At 60.3% G+C, this 22,854-nt stretch overlaps 1 protein-coding gene across 1 annotated transcript; it reads left to right on the top strand.

Moving 5' to 3' along the window:
- The first annotated feature begins 507 nt into the window (after positions 1-507).
- On the top strand, positions 508-2,002 carry HES1 (hes family bHLH transcription factor 1). The gene is made up of 3 exons (XM_035544747.2): positions 508-786; positions 871-958; positions 1,383-2,002. Exons 1-3 carry the CDS (start codon positions 508-510, stop codon positions 1,865-1,867), a joined length of 852 nt encoding a protein of 283 aa, XP_035400640.1. The 3' UTR covers positions 1,868-2,002.
- Positions 2,003-22,854: the final 20,852 nt, after the last annotated feature.

Here is a 22,854-nt window from a genome sequence, read left to right as displayed (position 1 = left end):
GGACCTGAGGCACTGTGACAGGCACCGTGATGACAGAGCCCTGCCGCCCCCCGCCTCACCCCGCAGGCAGCGGCCCCCCCCACAGCGCAGCTCCCCCTCCCCGTCCCCCCGCCCCGCTGCCGGCGCCCCCCGCGGGCTCCAATTAACCCGGCAATTAGCGCCGGGCCCTCCCAGCGGAGGGGCGCCTAAGGGGTTAAACCCGCAGCCGCCCTCCCGCCCCGCGCGCGGCCCCGTTGGGCCGCCCATTGGCCGGCGCGCGGCGCGCGGCGCGCGGCCAATGGGCGGGCGCCGTCCACGAGCCGGGGCGGCGTGCGGGCGGCGCCCATTGGCTGGGCGCGAGTGTGGGAACGGCGGCGGGGGACGTTTCACACGAGCCGCGCGCGTGCGGCGCGCGCTATAAGTAGGGGCGGCCAAGGGCGCGCGGCAGCCGCGCCGCGCCGGTCCCAGCGCCCGCCCGCCCGCCCGCTGCCGCACGGCCTCCTCCGCGGCGGCGGGCGCGGCCGCACGATGCCGGCCGACCTGATGGAGAAGAGCAGCGCCTCGCCCGTGGCCGCCACCCCCGCCAGCATCAACGCGACGCCCGATAAGCCCAAGACGGCGGCGGAGCACCGCAAGGTAAGGGCCGTGCCGGGCCGTGCCGTACCGGGCCGGGCCGTGCCGTGCCGGGCGCTCACCGCCGCTCTCTTGCAGTCGTCCAAGCCCATCATGGAGAAGCGGCGGCGGGCGCGCATCAACGAGAGCCTGGGGCAGCTGAAGACGCTCATCCTGGACGCGCTGAAGAAGGATGTAAGCCGGGGGAGGGGAGGGGGAGCCGGGGGTGCGGGGTGCCGGGGGGGAGCCGTGCCGGTGCGAGCCGCCCTCTGCCCGCAGAGCTCGCGGCACTCCAAGCTGGAGAAGGCTGACATCCTGGAGATGACCGTCAAGCACCTGCGGAGCCTGCAGCGGGCGCAGATGACCGGTGAGAGATGGGGCTGGGGGGGGGGGGGGGAAGGCAGCGGGGGGTGCTGGGGTGCTGTGCGTGGGGTGCTGGGGTGCTGGGCGGGGGGGTACCGGGGTGCCCGACCCCATCCCCGTGCTGTGGGAGCACCGTGCTGCTGCCCTGGGTGCTCCCCGCTGCACCCTGCATGCGTGATTCTGGTGCTGGGAGGGCTCCAGTGCCCCCTGCCCAGGGGTGCTGGGGGGGCGGTGCTCGCAGGATGGGTCCCCCGGTGCTATGGGGTCTGGGGGGGGGCAGCAGGGGTCTCCGCTCGCCACCTGGGTCTGAGGTGCTGGGGGGCGCGGTGCTCTCTGCCTGGATCCCCGGGCTCCGAGGGGGGCTGCAGGGTGCGATGCCGGGGGGCTGCGCAGCCCGCTGACCGCCCCGTGTCCCTGTCGCCCCGCAGCTGCGCTGAGCACAGACCCCACGGTGCTGGGCAAGTACCGCGCCGGCTTCAGCGAGTGCATGAACGAGGTGACGCGGTTCCTCTCCACCTGCGAGGGCGTCAACACCGAGGTGCGCACCCGGCTCCTGGGCCACCTGGCCAGCTGCATGACCCAGATCAACGCCATGAACTACCCCGCGCCCCCTCCGCCGCCCCCGCTGCCGCCGGCCGCAGCCTTCGGGCCACCCCTGGTGCCGCCGGGCGGTGGCGCGGGGCCGCTCCCGGGCATGCCCTGCAAGCCGGGCACCGACGCGGCCAAGGTGTACGGCGGCTTCCAGCTGCTGCCCGCCTCCGACGGGCAATTCGCCTTCCTCATCCCCAGCACCGCCTTCGCCCCCGGCGGGGCCGTGCTGCCCCTCTACGGCGGCCCCCCCACGGCTGCCACTGCCGCCTCGCCACCTGGCCCGCCACCCAGCACTGCCGACTCGGTGTGGAGACCCTGGTGAGGGTGGCGGGCACCGGACTGGACTGAGCACCGCACCCCGTGCTGCTGGCACGGCTGTACATAGGTTATATGTTCATATTGGATTGTGCCTTTGTACCATAGCACTCCCTCAACAGCGTTTCGTGTTTTACACGAGATCTTTTTTTCTCCCTTCCCTCCCCTTCCTTATGTGACACCAAAGATGTTGTTTTTTTTTTTTTTTTGAATGCTCTTAAAATAAAAGTCTCTTCCATTTTGGAAGGCCTTTGGAGATAAGTCGGAGTGCTGGCGTGTGTGCGTAGGAGGGAGCCTGGCTCCTGGCTTGCTCCCGGCCGCCCGTGGATTGATTGTGCTGCTGCAGGGCTGGAGCTGTCAGTCAGAGCCTCTGTCCCCTCGCCGCCTTCTGAAACCACCCGGCCCCTCTCCCTGCCCCCGGGGCAGATGTAATTACTGCTTCCTTGGGAGCAGTTCAGCTGATCAGACTTGTTAAAAAGAGCTTATGTTTGCAGAGCTGGTGAATGCGCTGAGGGAGGCACCTCCGCTCTCCTCCTGGCTCCCGGGGGCTGGCCGCGGTGGAGCAGCCCAGGTAAAGCGAGACGGATTCGGCACGGAGCCCAGCTCTCCGGGCCCAAGGTGGAGCTGCTTGCAGGAGCCTCCTGCCCGGACCCCGAGGGGCCCGCTCCCCAGCCGCGGTGTAAATCACAAGTGACTCCAGTCCGTTGATTTACAGAAGGGTGTCTGCCAGCGGCTCGTGTTACAGAAACGCCAGGCTCTGCGGGACAAACTGACGCGAGGGCTCCGTCTCCAGGCTGACAGGCTGCAGCAGGCGCTCGCGCGGCGCTGGGTACCACCTCCACCTGGACTTGAAAGCGCAGAGCCCTTCCCAGCCCTGGGCACGAGGCAGGCTGTGCTGGATGATTAATGCTCTGCATGTGGTTTTGATAGAGCCGGGCATTTCCTCTGCTTTAATATGGAAAACACATGTCAGGGGGAGCGATGTGGGGCTGCGCGGACTACCTCCCCTCCTAACTGCGAGTGGCAGCTGACCCCTCTGACTTGGTCATGCCCCATTTCCAGGCAAGATGCGAGCCCTAGATAGAGGCAAGCGGTAGTCTCGGGTTACAGCTTGCATCACCCTTCCTAACAAGTCCTAACTCAGAGCGGACAGCTTTAACCGTGCCAGGATCCACTGGGGATTCCTTCCAAATCCCACCGCAAAAGCTTGTTGGGTTTTGCCTGGCTCAGCCAGGTGCTTGACTGCAGCCAGGTGCTGGGGAAATGAAAGCCGTGGAGAGCAGGGGAGCAGGCAGATGAAACCTGCTGGGCTCCAGAGCCCTCCCTGCCCCCTGTGTACAAACAGAGCCTCCTGTTCTGAAACGCTCCTTGGGATGGATTTTGGAGGGGGAGGCAGGGGGATGTGTCTGGGATCCATTCCTGCAGGGCTTGCTAATGAGGACGTGGCTGGTGATGGTTGTCTTCTAAAAGCGGCTGCAGAGGATGATCTCCCGAGCACCTGGGTGATGAAGAACGTTCCTCTCTCCTTTTTTTTTTTTTTTTTTTTTTTTAAGATAGTTTCCCCTCCTGAATCTCCTCGTGCCTTTGCTGCTCTGTCTTACTGCTGCCTTCACGGTGGCTGCAAGGCTTGGGAATACCGGATTTGCTGCCTCCAGGCAGGCGTGCAGCCTCCCACCGGCTGCAGGTCGCCTCGCTGCGCTGCAGGTAACGTGGGCAGGCCTGAGCCCACCTTGTTTTTGGGAAAACACCGGTGGGACCTGTCCATCTGGGAATCTCACCACGGGGCTGTAGCACATCACCTGCCACAGCCAGGCAGAGGCCACCCCTTCTTTTGGAGCAGTTGATTTGGAAAGCATTTTAAGGGCTTTGTGGTAGGTTCACGGAGAACATACAGCAAATCCAGGAGTGAAAGACAAGACAAACCCATTTGCTGATGGGGTTTAAATAGCCTAGCATAAAGCAGATATGCCGTGCTTGTACCGGTTCATCCAAAGCTTTGTTTGTTCTATCCCACAGCCTGTTGACATGAGAGATCTGCTTGAGTCTGTGAGATTTGAGGGGATCAGAGCAATTCCCAGGAGCCGTGCTCTCGATGCCAGCTCACTCAGGCCGTGACAAATTTGGATGACAAATAGGTCTGTGGTCCCATAAGCTTAGGAGTTACCCTTCATGTACAGCAAGTGCATTCGCCCTTGATCACGCTGGTGCCGTGGGATGAGCTTCCACGGGAAGGGAGGGACGGGGTGCTGGGGAGGGACAGGGTGAAGCTGCTGGACGGTGGCCTCTCATTGAGGACCCTCACCCCTGGAGGTCTCACAGACGCCTTCCTACAAACGCCAGTGAGGGCTGCGCAGAGGCACCGAGCAGAAAACCCCATGACCGGCTCCGACCCTCGCTGCTGATTGCACTCCAGCTCACTTTGCTGCCGCCGGCTGCACGCACGCGTGCCGCACACCTGCCCGCGGCCCCCAGCACCCCTCCGTGCCCCCAGCACTCGCCGTGCCCCTGCCCTCGCCTCCCCGCCTGCCCCGCGGCCGCTCGTTCCCGCCGGGCGCTGCCGCCCACCCGGGAAACCTGTCATTAAAGTCAATTAACTTTTCCCACACTCCTCGCGAGCGGCGCAAAACCCCTCCTCGCTTCCTCCTTGGCTCTTAAGTGCTACCATATGGCACGGGCCCCGGCCCCCCCGCGCCCGCCCTGCCTTTGATTCCAGCCAGACAGCCCCGGCTTTATGATTTAAGCCGAGAGAGCCCTCGTACCAAGCCCTGGGCCGCGCTGCGGCCAAGGTGGTTTTTTTAGCAGGCAAGGCTGTTTTCTGGCAGGAAATGAATAGCTCCCAGATGAGCTCAGGAACCTGAGAGGTCGTGAGAAAGGAGCGAACCCCCGGCGCGGTGGCGGGCTGCCAGGCGGCGGGGAGGGAGGGAGCGCGCCCGCGGCACACGAACCCGCTCCGGCCCCCGCTGCCGGCAGGCGCCGTGGCCCAACGCCGGCCGAACGCCTCCGCACGCCGCGCTGCATGGCCTCGGCCGCCCGGCACAGGCCTCGGCCTCTCTCGTGCCAGGGCCCGCCAGCCGGCCTTGGGCTGCCGTCCAGGCCTCCAGCCCCGGGGGCCGGTGGAAAAGCAAGCTGGTGGCACGGCTGGGGAGTTTTTTTAGGGGGGGACTGAGGGTGGGCAGCATGGGGGGGGACCCCCCACGCCAAGCTGGGGGTGCTCCCGCTGCCCACCGCAGTGCTTGGGGACGGGATGCTCCAGCCCCGCGGCTCCCAGCTGGGGTGCGCAGCCCCCCCCTAACCCCACGGAGGGGCCCGATCCCCCCCAGCCCCTGCAGCCACCCAGCACCAGCACCCGCCTTCGCTCCGCTGCTGCCCCCGGGGCAGGGTGGGGAAGGGGACCTGTGATTTACAGGGGTGACATGTGTTTTACTTAAAACAAGTCAAACAAAAGCCTGGTTTGTTTTGCGGAGCGCAGACTTCCTGGTGGGGTCAGCCCAGACAAATGACTCCGCTCCGTTTCATTAAACATTTGCGGCCGGCCACGCCATCAGCTGGTGCTCGGGGCCGCGTTCCCAGCTGGGACGGGGCGCGGGGGGAAGCCGTGCAGCTGGAGCCTCGGGGCGCCTGTCCCCCCAGCCGCTGCACTGCGTCCCCCTGGTCAGCAGCATCCCCTGCCCCAGCTCAGCTGTCCCCCCCGGACACAGCCACGTCGGTGCCACACGGGGAGAAAGCCACGGGAACCATTTGCAGGGGTGAGTGCTCCGTGCCCCGGTCCCGGTGATTTCAGCCTCACAAAAGCAGCACCCCACTTAAATAAAAGCAGCATTTCCATACAGACCTGCCAGCACCACAGCGTGGATGGAGCTGGGACAGCCTGGACATACGAAGGGGACACTTGGTGCCCCCAATGCCACTGCTGGGGCAGGCTCACCCCGCAGGTGACACCCCTCAGAGCCACGTCTCCCAACCCCCGGGGTGGCACGGGGTGCACTGGGGTGCCCCGCAGCCTTTCCAAGGGCACCCCAAGTTCTGTCAGTGCTTCTGGCTGCCGTGTGCCAGGGGGTCAGAGTGCTCCCGGCAGCGACTTGGGGCTGCGGCGGCTTTTCCTGCTGCAGAAGATGGGCTGCGGTCCTGTTCTCTGGAAACCATTATGAGTTCTTGAAACCGTAAAACAATCTGGCTGCTCTCTCTCCTGCTGACGTTGGAAATCTGGACAGTGTTTGTACCAAGAGAGAGGCAGGAGGATGTGAAGACACATGCCGAATCCTGCAGCCGTGTATCGTGCCTGGCTCCGGCTCCGCAGCCCCGCTGCAGCCCCGGCATAGGCGCAGCCTTGGCAGTGCTGAGGCGTGTGGGTGCCAGCGAGGGGAGGCTGGCTTGGGCCCGAGCCCACCACAGCCCCGCAGCATCCTCCCCGGGGCCAGTGACTAATAGAAAGTAGGACCAAAACACACTCGTCCCGCCAAGCTCGGGGAATATTTGGCTCTGTTTGCAGCTCCAGCATCAGGCGGAGCCCCATCCCCAGCTCCGTCGGCAACGCACTCGGCTGCAGGCCTGGAGTATAACCTGCCCTCATCCCAGCAGGGAAATTAATTGTTTTAGGGGCAGAGAGCACGTGGCCCCTTGCACCCAGAGGTGCAATTGCAGCGTGTGAATGAGGGGCAACACCTGAGCTGTTTCCAGCTAGAGGAGGGGCTGGGGCATCCTTCAGTGCTGCCCTTCTGAAGGCATCCACACACAGGGCCAGGTTCTTACTGGTGCGAGCTGGAGCCCTTCTGCTCCCACTGGTGGGGCTGAGAGCCGCGTGAGGGTCTCACGGCGAGCACCCCGGTGACCGTGACGTGGACGTTTCCTTTCTCCTCGCTCCTAACCGTGGGGTGGGCGCTGGCTGGTCCCACAGCACGGAGCTCCGCGCTTCCCTTCCCACGGGACCGCCTGCGTTCAGCCATACCCTAGCTGTTATTGTGCTCGGGAGCAGCGGGGCTGGCAGCCCGACAGCCTGTGCTGGTGTTTCTGAGCGGGCTCCAAGCAGCTGTTAGCGCTCACAGGCGGCGCTGGCGCAGGCTGGCCTCCCCGCTGGGCTCAGCTGCGTGGCCAGGGCTGGGGAGCTCGGGTGAGAGCTGAGCTGGCAGCACACAGCCAGGGGACATGGGGACAGACACACAGGGACAGGGTGTCCGTGCCACCTCCCCGCCCGCGCTGCTGGGCGGGCAGCGGGAGCATCCCGTCCAGCATGGAGGAGCCAGCGCTGGGTTTTTGCCCTCTCTTTTGGGGAGCACAATGAGGTTTATCTCAGCTGGCTGGAGGTGCCGCGGCCCCCAGCGGGCTGAGCGGCATTGTGTTTGCTCAGCCAGTGGCACGGCAGGAGCGAGGGCCGGGTCACAGCGCGCCTCTGGGGAGCTGCTGGGGCAGGCGGCGAGGCAGAGGCACTTCCCCTGCCCAGCAGCATCCTCCTGGGAGCGAGGATCCCCTTATCGCCCCCATTTCCCTGTCTGGGGGATCCCACAGAGGCCGTCAGGCTGCAGACAAGGCTGGTTTTAACCATCACCCCCTGGCAGAAGGCCGAGAGGACCTGGTGGGACAGGCAGTGCACAGCCTCCATCTTTCACAGGGGAGGCGCAGCAGCCAAGTTTCACAGCTCAGAGTTGTCCCCCCCCGCTAGAGCCCACTGAGACCCCCCTCCCAAAGCAGAGCTGGTTTGTCACTTGCTGGGGTCGCGTCCTGAGGAGGTCAGGCAGGCTCCTGCTAGGACCCGTCCCAGTCTGCTCTGCTAGGACCGGGCGTTAGGAGAGCCTGCGCCAGGGCTGTGCGCTGGGGAGGACACGCGGCCAGCCCCGGGGCTGCCTGCAGCCTCAGCTGAGGACAAAGTCTTGTTTGTCTTCCCCTTCTGTGCAGGGTGCTGTGCTCTCGGCTCCCCTGCCCCGCTGCTGCCTGTTTGTTTGCGGCGCTGGTGCAGAAAATTGTCATGTCTGTCACTGCCAGTGCTTTGCTAACGGCGTGGCCACCTGGCTCACTGGGCTGGAAGCAGGGCCCTAAGTCCCCTGGAAACCTTCTCATCCCAATGGGCAAGGAAGGGAAGGGCTTTAAAATGCATTGGTTTAGAGGGTGCCTGAAATTAAAATAAGACCATGAAACGAGCAGGCTCCTCGAGGCAACCGTGCCCACTGCACTGAGCCCTGCTCCCACCTTCCTTGGTGCCTGCTGCTCATGCCATGCCCTGGGCCCAAGGGAGGTGACACCCACGGACCCAAATGTCCTCCTTGCTGGGCTGTGGCCACCCAGGTGGCATGTCTCCAGCTATCTGCCTGCCCAGGGGCTCGCCGAGTGCCTGGGGCTGCGTGTGGGCTCAGATGATCGACACTGTGCCCAGGGGAGCCCGGTCCCCCCGGTTTGTCCCCCCGTGGCTTGCAGCACTGCCCTGGGGGGGAGGCAGGCACACAGCAGCCTCTTGCTTATTGGGAAGAAGATCAAGAGGCAGCTTGATTACAGCCACAAGGGCCTGGGTGCACAAGTACCTTGGCAGAAATAACAGGGCAGGTACTTCAGAGCTCTCCTGAGGGCACAGCTCTCGATGGCCACAGCCTGTCCCCTCGTCCCCCCATGCCTGGACACACTTCCCCAGCAGGCATGGAGGCTGCAGGGATCTTTATCCCGCCACGCAGGAGAACTCCAGCATCCTGCTGGCAGAAATTTGTCTGCAAATTTCCCCTCATTGAAGGCAGCAAGGAGCCCGTGGGACACGGGCTGAGAGGAGAACTTGATTAGGGCCAGGGCGGGCGGCACGGGGAGAAGGAGGCAGCTGGCAGGGAGCTGCTCCAGCCCTTAACCTCTCCTTGGGAGCCTGCAAATTATATCTGCTAATGGTCCAGCCCCCTGGTACCCTACCAATAAGTCGTCTGGCTAAGTGCAAGGCAGGCATTTGCAGGAGGATTTGCTGCATTGTCATCGCATTTAATTTATCTTGCGATGATGTTAACCCAGTGAGTCCCGGGGACAGCAGGTAAGGAGCCTTATCAGCACAGCTGGCAGAGGAAGGAGGCTAAAGGGTTTCGAGGTGCACAAACAGTTTTTCCTCTGTGTGTCAGATGAAAAACCCCAAATTCTTTCAGCATAGTCCTAGTCCCAAGGCCCCAAAGCTTTCAAAAGCCTGGTGGCAGGCTCAGCCTGGGCTCCGTGTAGGGCATCACAGCCTCTGCTGCTGCCTCTGTTTACCAGGGCATGCACTGCACCGTGCCACCACAATGTGCCACCACAATGTGCCACCACAATGTGCCACCACAATGTGCCACCACCCCATGCCACCACCCCGTGCCACCACCCCGTGCCACCACGCCTCCCCTGCCGGCAGCAGCCCCAGACACGGTGCTGCCGTGGGGCTGGGGCACACGGGGCAGCTCCCTCGGTGCCAGGAGTGATTTACACAGTGTGCCCAGCAGCAGAGTCAATTAAGGTCACATTTCTGTGTCGCCAAACAACAGGCAGCTCTGGGTTTGGTCCCGCTGAAAAGAAAACAAAAGCCACCCCTTGAAACGGGGTCTTTGAGGAGGTTCAAAGGAGCGCAAAACAAAGGGCGGGCTTTGTGGTCGCTCCTCGTCCTGCGCTGCTTCCAGGGCCCTTCCCGACCAGAGACACTGCTAATGTGGCAAGTGGGAGTTTTTAATTGTCCGGCACAAACAATGCTGGCATATTTAGGCTGGCCTCATTAGAGAGCCATCCAAAATGCTTGAGAAGCATTCCCACCGCTTAGCATAAATAGCAGAAACGCTCTTTCACAAACGGAGCAGGTCCCATCTGCTCCCAGCCCATCCTCACCTTGACTCCCAAAGGCATCCCTGCCTGCCCACTATGGGGTCAGCGCCACCACCCCGTGGATCCCAAATCCCAGCATGGGAACCCGCCTTCCTGCCCCTGGCTCTCGGGATGCTCCGTGCATGGCCAGAGGTGGGGAGCAGAGGACAGGGGCCACCAGGATTTGCAGCAAGTGGTGCTGGAGCAAATTCCAGCTGGGAATTTGCCCCATCCAGCTGGGAGCCATGCCGAGTGCCCCTGAGGTCCCTGTAGCCAGCAGCTCGGCCACGTGCCCTGGGGACCTCAGGGGCACTCGGCATGGCTCCCAGCTGGATGGGGTGGCTCACAAATGGCCCTGCCGTGCACTGGCTGCAGCCCTGCACACGGGCTGAGATGATTCAAGTGTTGAGGAGCTTAACCAACCATGCTGGACCTGTGCTGGGGATCGGGAGCTGGTTCCCCCCAGCACTGCTGACCCCATTGCTGGTCCCGTCCTGCAGCGAGATGCCGGAGCAAAAGCCCCACGCAGGGTAGCCGGGGCGGTGAGCCTGTTTTCACAGCATGGGTCCTGGCCAAGAGCCTCATCAGCAGGCAGGGATCAAAGCGAGCTGACCGATACCTGATCCTGGAGCTGGAGGGGAGCTGGGGGGCTGCCGGTGCCTCCTGCCCCGCATCTCCCTGCCCATGCCGCCGGTCCCACGGCCCCGTGCTGCCCTGTACCACACAGTGGCTTTCAGCTGCCTCTTCCCCCTCTGCCTCCCTCTTCTTGGAGCCAACCAGCTCCCCTTGCTCCACAGTTTATTAAAAACCCAAGGTACCTTGGAAGAGCCAGCACAATGGTGAACTCGATACAGCTGCCTTGTATTAATGGACTACCCCTTTTGATTTTAGAGTGGAACTTTTGGCAGAAAACCAGCCTCAAAAAAGGGAAAATGGCTGTAAAACTCAGCAAAAGGAGGGGGAAAAAAACGGCTTTGATCAGAAAGGCTTGAAGATGAACGGCGGTGGTGCCCGGACGGTCTGCTGGAGGCTCGGCTCGGTGCTGCAGAGGGGAGTGAGGGCTGCCCGGGGAGCCGGTGGGGCTCGGGGGCAGCAGAGCCGCAGCAGCGAGAGGTTCAAAGGGCTCCGCACGAGGAGCAGCACCGGAGGATTATTCACTTTCTATATTTTCACTCCTGCAGCACACATGGGAATCTAATTGGCCGGGATGAGAAATACAGCCAGACAGCTTACAAGCGGGCTAGAGAAGACAGAAAAATATTTGCAGCTGCAAGCCATTAAAGGCAAACCCAGCCTCGCTCTTACACTTTAATTACCCTTCTGTATGCTTTCCTCTGCACACCAGAGCTAACGTCAGTTCAAAAACCTTTCTGATCTTAAAAGGCCAAGCGCGGTGCCTCGCTGCTCCCGGCACCGGGCTGCACGCGCCGGCACGGCCAGGGCTGTGTGCTCGAGCCCCGGCAGCACGTCCCCTGCTGCGGGGCCAAAGCTGCCCCATCGCAGCTCCCGCGGGGCCAGCAGCAGCCCTGGGGCACCCAGCGGTGTCACTTGGCTTTTTTTGGTGGGAGACTGGTTTTGTGCCCATCTCCCAGAAGCACCGGTGTGAGCTCTGCTGCTCCAGCTCCTTTGCTGCTCGTTTCCCTTCCTGCCATCGGCCGGTGATGCCGGTGCTGTTATTGCAGGTGCTGCTCGCTGCTGGCTCTCCTGAAACCAAAGAAGAGCTGTGCTCGGTCTGTGCCACTTCATTTCAATGCTCTGGGAGTTAACTCTGCACCAGGCAGTTTTAATCCAGCTATAAATGCAGGAGAGGGGCCACGAGGTTGCTTAATGGGGCAATTTTCATCGATTATTTTGAACCTTTGAATCAACTTCTTTCCAAATGCCCCAACAGGGTTGAGTATGGGTTAATTTTACAGCCGAGCTTAACATTGCTTGGCTGCACCAAAAGGGGCATCACAGGACTCGTGTAAGAACCCTAAAAGTCGTGGAGGCCCTCGGATGGAGGACCTGAAATTCGTATGTGCTGTTTGTGTTATCATTTATGACTCTGAGTCATTAAATCCAGCTGTGTACACGGGATGAGGGGAGAGCCGCCTGGAAAGGCTTTGGCACGGCTCACCGGGGTTTCAGCAGGGAGGTCCTGAGCTCAGTTTTGGGGTGCTGAGCCCTGTCCCTACAGGCAAGGGAGCTCAGGGGCAGGGTGGGCACAGGGGGACGGCTCTGAGGGAGGCAGTGGGGGGAACGTGGGGGCATTGTGCAGTGGGGCCTTGCACCGGGCCACACACTGCCCTGCCCCAGGCAGCATCAGGAGGGTGCTGAGTGGGTGCGTGCCCACCAGGGGCCGGGGAGCGGGCGGCCCCAGTACCGCTCACAGCTGGGGAGGCCCCGTGAGGACTAAATAAGGATGCTGGCAGCTCCTGGCCACCCGCCCGCTGCTTGCCCCACAAATCACCCAGATGGAAACCGGGGCGCGATGGACGGCGGTGTGCAGGGCCCCGCAGGCCGCGCTCTGTGCCCGTGGCAGCAGCGGGGTCGCTCCCAGCTCTGCCCCCCTCAGATGCTTCCCCGGCCCCTGCTGAGCCCCGGGGGGTGGCGTGGGGGGGGGGGGGGGGTGGCGGCAGCTCCAGATTGGAACCACATTGAGGCACATTTGCAACGAATTAGGCCGGGAGCCAGCAGCGCTTGCTTGGCCGTGTGTGCAGCCAATCTTTGGGGATTGTCAGCTCCTCCCAGGTTTCCACAGCGGATGTTCCCCGGCCAGAGCGCAGCTGGGCTCCGGCAAAACCCTCGGCAGCTTAGGAGGAGGGGGGCACGGGTGGGGACCCCCGTGCTCGGCAGGGATGTCCTGGTGCTGCTGGGCCGGGGGGTGCATGGGACGGGGAGCGCCACAGCAGGTGGCACAGCTCCCTGCTGATGAACCCCCTCGAGATGTGCTTGAAATTGCAGGTGCTGGTGTGAAATCCTGCCTGGGAGGTACCTGAGGAAAGGGCTGACCCCAAAGAGGGGGAGCAGAGCTCCAGCGGGCAGCTCTGCTGGGGGTGAGGGGATTAAAGCCGCCATACAGAAAGGCTTTGAGTGTTCCTGTCAAGGACTGACGCTAACAACTCATGTGACAACCTGCCAGGAAAACTTTTCAGATCATAATTCACATAGCGTTTGTATCGTGTTCCCTTCCTGTTTAAAAAGGCAATATGGAAACCTTGTGAGGGGTTATTTGCTGGTCAGGCTGGTTTGCTGGTTGTGCTCCCGGTCACGCACGTTCCCGTAGGAAGTGATGCCACCACGACAGGCACTATCTCTCAGAACAACTCTATCCCCTCTCCAGTTCCATTTTTTCTAATAATTCATTCCCAATTAAATAATATCAGTTAACGATTAGCGCTGGGTGCATATTAAGCCCGTGGCAGAGCAGGAAATTGGGCTGCCTCCCCACAAACCGCAGCACCACCTTCCTGTGTGGCATGTCAAACGGACAGCGGGGGACAGGGAGGGGACACTGCCTTCCCCTGCCCATCCCAGCCCTCACAAACCCATAGTTTTTCACCAATCCAGCCCCCAGCCCCATGCCCAAAGGGCACACCCCGGGTGCAGCCAGAGCCCCCCACATGTGTGCAACCACGGCACGGCGCTCGGCCACAGCTGGATGCCGGGGGCCCCAGCAGCACTGCGGCTCTCTGATAAGGCCATGTCTGCTGTAAAACGACCTTGTGTTTCGTGAGGAGGGATATTTATGAAATGACAGACGGCCGTGCTAATCTCTCGCTGGCAAGTGAGGCTCACCGTGCTCCCTGGGGAGCGTGCTAGCCACCCAGCGGCCGGCCCCAGCCTTCTGCCCCAGCCAGGGCAGGTGGGCGCTGGGGAGGAGCTGGCAGCCTGCCTCTCCTCTGCTGGGGCTCACCCCCCGGGCAAGAAAATAATGAGCTCGGTGGCAAGCCTGAGCCACAGCGCCAGCACTTGGCACAGCCCCGGGCCCTGATGCCCATGCACCGCCCCGGCTGCAGCACGGGGGGGCTCCGAGGGAGCCTTGGCCGCCTGGGCAGCCCCAGCTGTGGGGGCCGAGCCACCTCCCTGTGTGCCAGAGCCCCCGGCTCACTCTCACCAGCAGCGCTGCAGCAGCAGCCTTCAAAACACGGCTCCCCCTTGGCTTTTTATCACCCGCGCAGCGCTGGCGAGGGGAGGGAGGCCACCGCCGGGGAACATCTGGGCTCCATTGCTCATTGTCTGGCAATTAATGTCAGCGCTGAAGACAGAAGGGACGTCAGATATTAAATAAACACAACCGCACTCTGCAGACCAAAACAGTCCCGCCGGGGGGGAGCACACATGCGCACGCACAGGCGTGCCGCTGCGGCACAGCACGGCCGGGGCGCAGGAAGCGGGCTGCTCGCCGCACACGTGTGTGCACGGCCACGCACGCTTTCAGGCTCCCACACGGCTCGGGTTTCACCTCGGTTAAGACAGGCAGGGAAAAAAAAAAAAAAAAACTCCTTTTTTTTTTTTTTTTCCCAGAAGGCAAATTACAGCTGCAAGTGCGGAGACCTCCTGAAGCTCTACCCACAGCGCGCTGCCTGAGGGGGTTCTGTACATCCAGCAAGCAAAGCAGCGGGGATGGAGGGTCCCACCCTTCCACCCTCCCATCCCCGGGGCTGATTAAAAGCCATCTTCTCTCCCCCGGGGCTGATTAAAAGCTGTCTTCTCTCCCCCGGAGCCTTCCCTCCTGCTCCCACCTCCCTTTCCCCACCAGGGTGCTGCAGGACCAGAGGCAGAGCGGAGCATGAGAGCGGCTGGGCCCCCGGGGATGCTGTCTCAGGACTAAGCCCCACGGCCGAGTCAGCCCTTCCCCACTGGTAGCCTTACACCCAGCCGAGGATGTGCAGACTTGCTGCCAGCTCCATCCCAGCCCAAGCTTGTGGGCGGTGAGGAAGAGGAGTGCCGCAGCGGGGCCTCATGCGGTGCACCCCGTGTCCGGCTCCTCCTGCACACCGAGAGGGCTCAGGGCTGATTTAGCCTCCGGAAGCTTTTGTTCCCTTGCAGAAGCACAGTCTCTCTCTCTCTCTCTCCCCCTTGTCCTTAGCCCCTTTTAATATTAAGGTCAATAGGTTGATGATTAAGCAGGAAAAGGGCATGAAGAATTGGCCAAATTAAATCTTGTGTGCAAACAGGTGGGTGTGAAATTTCAATCAATGGCTGGTGTTAGCAGGGACCCCTGGGATCCCGATTTCCCAGGGGAAGGCTGGGCAGCCCGAGGGGGATTTGGTACAAAAACTCCAGACGTGGGAGAATAGAAAAAAGTCTTCTCAAAAACCAATATTGACAAGGTCCCTGTGTTTGCACCCCGGCTTTCCCCAGGAGCACAAAGGGAGGTGATTGTCCCGGGCGCGGCGGGGAGGGGACGCGGGGAGCTCAAAGGTGAGCCGCCCCCCCCGGCCCCCCAGCCCCAGCCCCTCTGCTTAATCCCCTGCTCGCCAGAGCTTTGAAGTCACCAGAGGTCGAATATGGGATGTAAATCACGTTAGCCGAGCTGCGTGATCACAACCCCATGCCAGACAATGCCGTGTCCCCACGGTGCCCATGCACCGGGGCACACCAGGACACACTGGGACACGCAGGGCACACCAGTTCAGCCCCCCAGCAGGCACTCGGCATGGTGCACGGAGTGCAGGCATGCGAGCAGGGACAGGGAGCAGCCACGGCGGGGCTGCCGATAGCGGGTGGCTTGTCCCTGGGACTCATTAGCAAGGGCTGCAGGCGCAGAGCTGTGTACAACACGAGCTGTTTGCTGTGGCGTGGGGTACTGGGGCCATCCCGCAGCGCTGCACATCTTGTAAGCATTAGCGTCACGTAAGAGCAGCCTGCACAGAAGGATGTGGGGTTTATGGGGCTGTAAAGCACGCCGTTCCCGTTACAACAACGATGCTGCCGTGCAGAAAGGTACCCTTCGCACACGGGGCTCGGGAGCCATGTGTGCCAGGAGGGAACACGGGGGGCTTGGAGGCTCTGCTGTTGCTCTGAGGACAACAGAGGGAGAAAAAACAGGCACAGGACAAAGCAGGAGGAGGCACCCAGGAGGTTCTGACGGTACCTGCAGGGCTGGGGGACCTTTTAGCCAGTTGGGTGAGTGAGCACGAGGCTGCCGGCATCTGCCCTGCACGGCTTCGGTGGCCTCTGCTCTGCCCTGCCAGGGAAGCAGCCTCCAGGAGAACTGGTGGCAGACCAAACAATCAACCTATTTCCTTTCTTCTAGCCACCACAAATGCACTACTTTTGGTGGGCTTTTTAGCATCTTTTTTCACCTTTCCACACAAAAGCTATGGCTGGTAGTTTGAGACCCGCACGGGAGCTGCGCGGCCCTGGTGTTATGGCGTGCCCCCCCCAGCCGGTCTCCAAAGCCCCCGCGGGCAGGCAGGAAATATCTGCTCCCAAAGCTTTTCTCCTTCTGCTTAACTGGGAGGCAGCTTGTGGGTTGGTGTTTTGGTCTGGTTTTTAAACAACAACCAAAAAAATGTTGTTGCTGTGGAAAATATCTGCTCTCCACGGAAAATGCCTCGTCCTCGCTGTACATGTTGTGGGCTGTACCAGAAAACATCTGATGTGCTTCCAAAACAACTGGAGCATTTATTTTCCTATTAGAGTGGATTTTTTTTGTTGGAAAACACAGTTTTACCTAGTTTGCACTGACACTTTCCGCCAAGCAAACTGTCCCCATAGCACCCTCCACACCCCGGAGGTGACATCGTGTGGCCTTACTCATCCCAGCGTGCAGGAAACACGGCTGGCTGCCCTCTTGGGGTGAGAAGATGGAGGAAAAGATGTTGTTTTAGCCCATACATGGTGCGAGAAACAAGCGTTGAGCAATGAAACGCACCCACCGGCCTGCCAGTATGAACCGGGGTCGGGCTGACCTCGGACGGTTTTGGAAATGCCCTTTTCAGCCCTAGCACGTGAGCCACCCAGTGCTGTACCACTGCTCCTTGTCCCAGAGCAGAGGAAGGTCTGGCAGGTAACTGTGCTGTGGAGTAGAAATGTTTAACTATCAGATCTGGAAAGCTGAACTGATTGTGTCCCTGTGTTGCCAGCATTTCACAATGTAAGGTATCAACGGGGCAGGTGATAAATATCTAACGTATTTATATCAGCTACTACAGCTGTCGAGTATCAACATAAATCAAAAGCTTAGAAACTAAGCCAAAACCCAACACTACCTTTCAGTTTAGCATTTTCCGTGATTATTCTGTAGAAATGAACCTGTTACCTTCAGTCTTTGCCTTCAGAGGAACAACTTTCTGAGTGGAGCCTTACGCTGCTAGGAAATGTCGGGGCAGCTCTGGCAAACATTTCCTCTGCAGTCCCAACAGGCAGCCTTATGGGGAGACAGCTGACATGAGTTGTTCCAACAACTGAGTCACGTCGGAGGTGGCACACAGGGTGGAGAGCTCCCACAGAAGAAGCCTCAAAGAGCACAAGCCTGACTGCAGGGCTGCAGCAGCGCGAGGGCATCTGTACTTGTTTGGCTGGGCAGGCTGTGCTCAGAGCAAAAACAGTGGTGGTGCAACGACACAGCAAACATTTCCAGCTGAAACTGCATCGCTTCTGTTCTAATTTGTGGGGAAAAGCCACAAGATTTTGCTCAAAAGTGAGTCTACTGTCCCTAAAATGAGCCTGCCATTAGCATGAAGGCAGGGATGGTGACGGCAGCACCCCTGCGGGTCTGTGCTCCTGCGCAGCACGAGGTAGGCAGCACCCAGGGGTGGCTGTCGTGGTCCCTGCACAACAGCTCTAGCTCAGTTCAAACCTTACAGCTGGGGCTTAAGCCCTGCCCTTGGGAGGAGATGCAACATTCCCAGCCGGGGAATATCCTCTAGTACCGCACAGAGCGTCATGGCAAAGCCTCAGGGGGCAATCAGGAAAATTGCCTGTGCCTTCCCACATGAGCCACAGCACCTGCTGCTCCTCGAGTGTCTGCAGGTCCAGAGCCACCACGGCTCACCATGTCCAGGGCTGGTGAGAAAAGGGACGACCCACCGGCACCCAGCCTGACATAGGAGCCATGGTCCTGCATGGCACGGCACGGCATGGCATGGCGTGGCATGGCATGACACAGCAGGACATGGTACAGAATGGCACAGCATGGCACAGCATGGCATGGCATGGCACAGCACCGAATGGCAAGGCATGGCAAAGCATGGCAAGGCAATCATGGCACAGCACGGCACAGCAAGACACGGAAAGACACAGCACGGCACGGCACAGCACAGCATGGCATGGCACAGCAAGACAGCCCAGCACAGCATGGCACAGCACAGCCGCTGCACAGCCGCACTCTGCATGGCTTTTTTTTTTTCCCCGAACAGCCTTCTGAGGAAACATCTGCTGTGCCCCCACCCTGCATCAGAGCCGAAGATCAAAATAAAGAACTTTTGTCTTTTTATTAAGCATTTTAGTAAACGTGACTATTACATTCATATTATATTTCCCTGTTTTGTACAAACACGTTTAAGTCAGCACTAAGAGGATTACGTTTATGGCGCACCAATCTCTGCTCAAATGGGCTGACTAAAGAAACTCTTGTTAAACAGTGTTTTCTCTAATGCCTGTTGCTTTTCTTCCTTGCCTTAGTGCTCAGACATCTATCCAGACTCCCTAAATCCACCCTCCTCGTAAGCTTTCAGATCAAGACTCTTCCCCCTCCGCCCCCCTCCGGATCCTTTAATGCAGCTGAAGATGAACATTAGCGCTTGGTTCAACTGCACTGGAAAGGGAAAGGGCAGATTCATCAAAATCTTTATACCTCCATAGAAAAATGTAGCCTTTTGCCTTTCCTCGACTGAATGCCTTTTCTAGAGGGTATTCATTAGGGGTTCAGTCTGTTTTTGCAGACAGCTCCACAGATGTTGACATTTTTTTTCTTCGCTGGGTTAAGACGCCTTCTATAGGCTTTCATTCTTCATTTGTTACTTCTTTATTATCCAAGAGTGGGGGTTCTTTTTTTTTTTTCCCTTTTTTTTTTTTTCCTTTTTCCTTTCTTCCCAAGGAGTTGACTCGGCTCTCTGAAGAGAGCAGTAGTAGCCAGCCTCATTATTATCTCGGGCCCTTTTTCATCACCCCGGCAGGCTGGCCGGGGCCGCGGGGCCATTGTGGCGGAGCAGCAGGTAGCTGTGGCACGGCAGGGTCAGCGCCGCAGCCGCCATGGTGCCTTTGTGCGCCCGCCTCGTGCTGCCAGCCCCTGGGGACTGTGCTAGGAAAGGTCGGGAGCGCGCCGCCGCGCGTACCTGGGCTGCTGTCCTGCTGGGAAATAGCTGGTTGGAGAGGAATCAATGGACGGCAGGGAGGGAAAAATACAAAAATTGATTTAAAAATAAGGAAAAATAATAAAGCATGGGATGGGAGGCAGAGGGGATGGCGTATTGGCAGGGCTGGCGATGGTACTGCTGGGCATGGTAGGTCCCGGTGGTGCTGCCGTCGCCTGCAAAAAGCAAACTGGGCAGTGCTACTGCGTGACAGTGCCTGTCCACAAGGTGCTGGTCAGGGAGCTACGGGCTCGAGGCTTGTGCCTTCGGGCACCAGGCTAGCCAGTTTTGCATGGTAAGCTCTCCAAAGACAGTGATTTGGCTCAGCGTGGGGCTTGGTGCTCCTTGTGCCCCACTGCCGAGAGCAGCCACACCGTGCCTCTCCTGCAAACCTGCACCAGCCAAATGCTCCGTCCCCAGGGCCAGCAAACGTCCCAGTATCTGCACCCCTGTCCCCAAAGGAAATATATGGTGTATCTAGAGATATTTCCCCAAAAAGACCTCGAGGAGGGACACAGGTATTGGCGAAGGCATCATAATAACCCAAGTGGCACTTCAGGACCTGCTGTAAGGGAACCCGGAGGTAACAGTTCCAGCCTATTCACAGATGGGCTCATTGTGTCGCGGTGCCACCGCAGGCCGTGCATTATCTCGAGGCAAAGAATAGCCCCGCTCAAAGAGCCTCCGGCCCTATTCCCACACCCCCCAGTGACCGGCCCCAGGCTGCCCGGACGCGCTCCCCCGGCAGGGCTGTGCGGAGACTGCAGGGATCTTTATCCCACCACGCAGGAGAGCTCCAGTGTCCTGCTGGCAGAAATTTGTCTGCAAATTTCCCCTCATTGAAGGCAGCGAGGGCCCTGCGGGACACGGGCTGAGAGGAGAACTTGATTAGGGCCGGGGCAGGCGGTGCGGGGAGACGGAGGTGGCTGGCAGGGAGCTGCTCCAGCCCCAGCAGCACGGCTGCCAGCGAGACGGAATATGGATGGGACACTTAAAACCCCACCATCACGTTCAGCCCTGACCATTATGCTAAAAGCTCCTGGCACGTTCCCTTTCTGTCATCATTTCAGCAGGACGGCTCACATTATCCTTGCGCATCGCCCCCAGGGAAGTGGCACTAATAGATGTGGGATCTCAGGCAGGTGCCTCCTCCTGACATCGCTTGTGCTGGAGGAGCTAAAAGCATTGTGAGACTTGGCCAGCCCTCGCTCCCTGGCACTGATCACCCCGGGGTTATGCTGGATGCCTCCTGCCTCACTTAGGTGACCAGGGGCCTGGTGGCACCAGCAGGATCCCCAGGACAGGGTCTGGCCCTGACCACCAGCGCTGCAGGGCTCTCTCCTGGGGGCTGGACCCCACCTTGCAAGTACCAGTCCCCTGCCCCTCGCAGCAAAACCCCAGCCCCAGTCAGGGGCAGCTTTCCTAAACACGCCGAATGACGGCATCCATCACTGCGCCTGCTCCTTCTCATCCCTGTTTGTTTGTCTCAGCCTTTGTCCTCCCAGCTCACACGCACCCCGCGGCATTAGTGATGCAGAGGCGCCCAGCAGCAGGACCTGCAGCTTTCGCACGAACACTGCGAGCACTGGGGTTTATAACCCAGAAAATCCGGGCTCTAAAGGGCTCTCCCTCGCGGGGGAAGGAGGCGTTCCGCCCTGCCCAGGGCGACTTTTATGCCATTGTGCCTTTTCAGCATTGCATTAAGGCAGCCAAAGAAGGGGGATTTTTAATGGTTCCCCGGGAACAAAGCGGGAACATTCGGCCCAACTTCATTACAGAATCATCTGAAACGCTTGAGGAGCGTTTCCCACTAATTATCATAAATAGCCGAAAAAAATCTTTCACTCCAAAAGCAGGTTCCATCTGCCCCTCTGTGTTTTCTCACCTCCACTTCAAACGGCACGGCAGTGCCCCCGCACAAAGGGGAGACTCCATCTCCGCTCCCCTCTCACACGGGCGCTCTAAAGAAATACAAACAGGCAGCAGATTAACATAACTTGTTTGCACCTTAAACAAATAGGCAGCTTCCGCCCCTCCGGCTCTCCCGCTGCCCCAAGGGAGGATGTGCCGGCCGGTTTGCCTCGCTCTCACTCTCATGCCCAAACCCTGCATGCAGCGTGGGCTGGTCCCAGTGCCTGGGCATTCCCTCGCTGCCCCAGTGGCTCAGAGGGCAGCTCAGGCTCCAGCAGGGATGCCGAGGCCAAGGAGCCCGTGCCGGGGACACGTGCACGTGCTGGGTGGGCACACGGGGGGTGGGCATGTGGCGAGGGAGCTGCGACCACAGCAGGGGCAGGCTTCCTGCAGCAGCAGTGGGACTTGCCCACGAGGGCTGGGGTTATTTTGCAATTCCCTCCATGCAGGTGTTTGTTCCCCCCTTTCTGCCAGCCACAAGAAAGTGCTGTCACCCGAGGGCCCCCTTCCTGCCCCCTGGGGTCCCCACGGCTCCGCCAAGGGGACCGAGGCAGGTGGCAGGGGCAGGGCACTGTACCCGCAGTGATGGGACGAGGAGACTGCGGGGCCCACATCTCCTCTGCACGGAGCAGGAATGGGGCCAACAAGGGCTGTGGGGCCCCCCAGGCCATGCTGGGGACCTGCGGGCCCAACACTGCTTGGGGGCACACAGGGTGTCCGGTCTCTGCTTCAAACTGCTCATCACCTGAGGTTAGCAAGGAGCTCAGGCAGTCACAGCAACAAGGAAGAGGTTTACAGGAATTCCAGCAGCTTGGAGATGCTGCACAGGGATGCTCAGCACTTTTTTTCCAGTCCGAGAACCAGGGGCATCAAGTGCAAAGAGAGCAGAAGGCAGGAGGAGAGCAAAGGGTGGTGCAGCTGCATTGTGCTGGTGGTGCTAAAATCTTTTCTGAGTTCAGAAAAAAAATATTAAAAATTAATTGATGAAAAAATCATCAGGAGCTGGCCAGTACAATGGCTGTCCCATTGTGAGATGCCTGGGCTGCCCACAGCAGAGCAGGGAAGGGCATGCAGGGGACATGTTGGGGGAAGCCTCTCCTTGGCACCGCAGCGAGGTGCAGCCCAGCAGCCACAAGCCTGGCAGGATGTGCTGGGCACGGTGCTCCTGCAGCACACCCCGGGGCTGGGCACAGCCACAGCCCTGTCATTGCCACAGCCTGGCCGGGAGCTACCAGGAGCTGCCTGCTGCCTGTGAGCCGGTGGGGCCAGCCCTGTATTTTCCTTGCAAATTGGAAATCAATCACAGCAGGAAATTCCCCCGCTGGGAAGCCCTGGCTGTGTTTTACAGCACTCGGAGGTGTTCCAGGAAGGAAGGCAGGGCTCTGGCGGGGCGTTACGTGGCCAGGGAGCTGCAGGGATGCTGGCCGTGGGGTGTGCAGCCCGGCAGGGCTGTGCCCCTGCCAGACCCACGGACGCAGAGGACAGATGTGCTCCGCAGAGAGGGAACCGGTGCGTTCTGGAGCAAACACCTCCAGCCTGACCCCGGCTTTATTAATAACGAGTAATTAATAGGAGAGCAGACGTGCCTTATGTCTCTGAAGACCTTTTAAGATGTGATTATGTTGTGCTAATCTCACCCCCAAGTACTTCCCTGTTTAGACTGCACCGGGCCATTAAATATCCACCAAACCAAAGGAGCGCCCCCCTCCAATCCCATGGGAGGTGCTCGGGGTCTGCTCCCCGGCAGCCAGCCCCGCTTTCAAACCCTCTAAATCAAGCACGAAGCTGAGCCCATATGGGCTGCCAGGAAAAACACTCCCTTTCCCTCACCTGTGTCTCATTACCCGCAGTGCCAGGCTCTGGGGCCGCTCGCTGCAGCCCGTGCAGATGTGCTGCCCCTGCTCACCTCCCCTATTTCACAGCCATCATCGGGACTTAGCAGAGCAGCCCGTGACACTGCACAGGCTTAGCAGAGGTGTGTGTGCAGGTCCCCAGTGCACAGCCACGGGCACGT

Source organism: Cygnus atratus, chromosome 9 (assembly GCF_013377495.2).
Source record: "Cygnus atratus isolate AKBS03 ecotype Queensland, Australia chromosome 9, CAtr_DNAZoo_HiC_assembly, whole genome shotgun sequence".
Lineage (NCBI taxonomy): Eukaryota > Metazoa > Chordata > Aves > Anseriformes > Anatidae > Cygnus > Cygnus atratus.
Note: the sequence above shows the minus strand (reverse complement) of the source record. Positions and strands in the feature narration are given on the sequence as shown.

Coding starts and splice junctions, on each gene's coding strand:
- HES1 (XM_035544747.2), top strand. CDS start 508: ATGCCGGCCGACCTGATGGAGAAGAGCAGCGCCTCGCCCGTGGCCGCC. Junction 787..870: donor TGGACGCGCTGAAGAAGGAT/GTAAGCCGGGGG, acceptor CTCTGCCCGCAG/AGCTCGCGGCACTCCAAGCT. Junction 959..1,382: donor GCAGCGGGCGCAGATGACCG/GTGAGAGATGGG, acceptor GTCGCCCCGCAG/CTGCGCTGAGCACAGACCCC.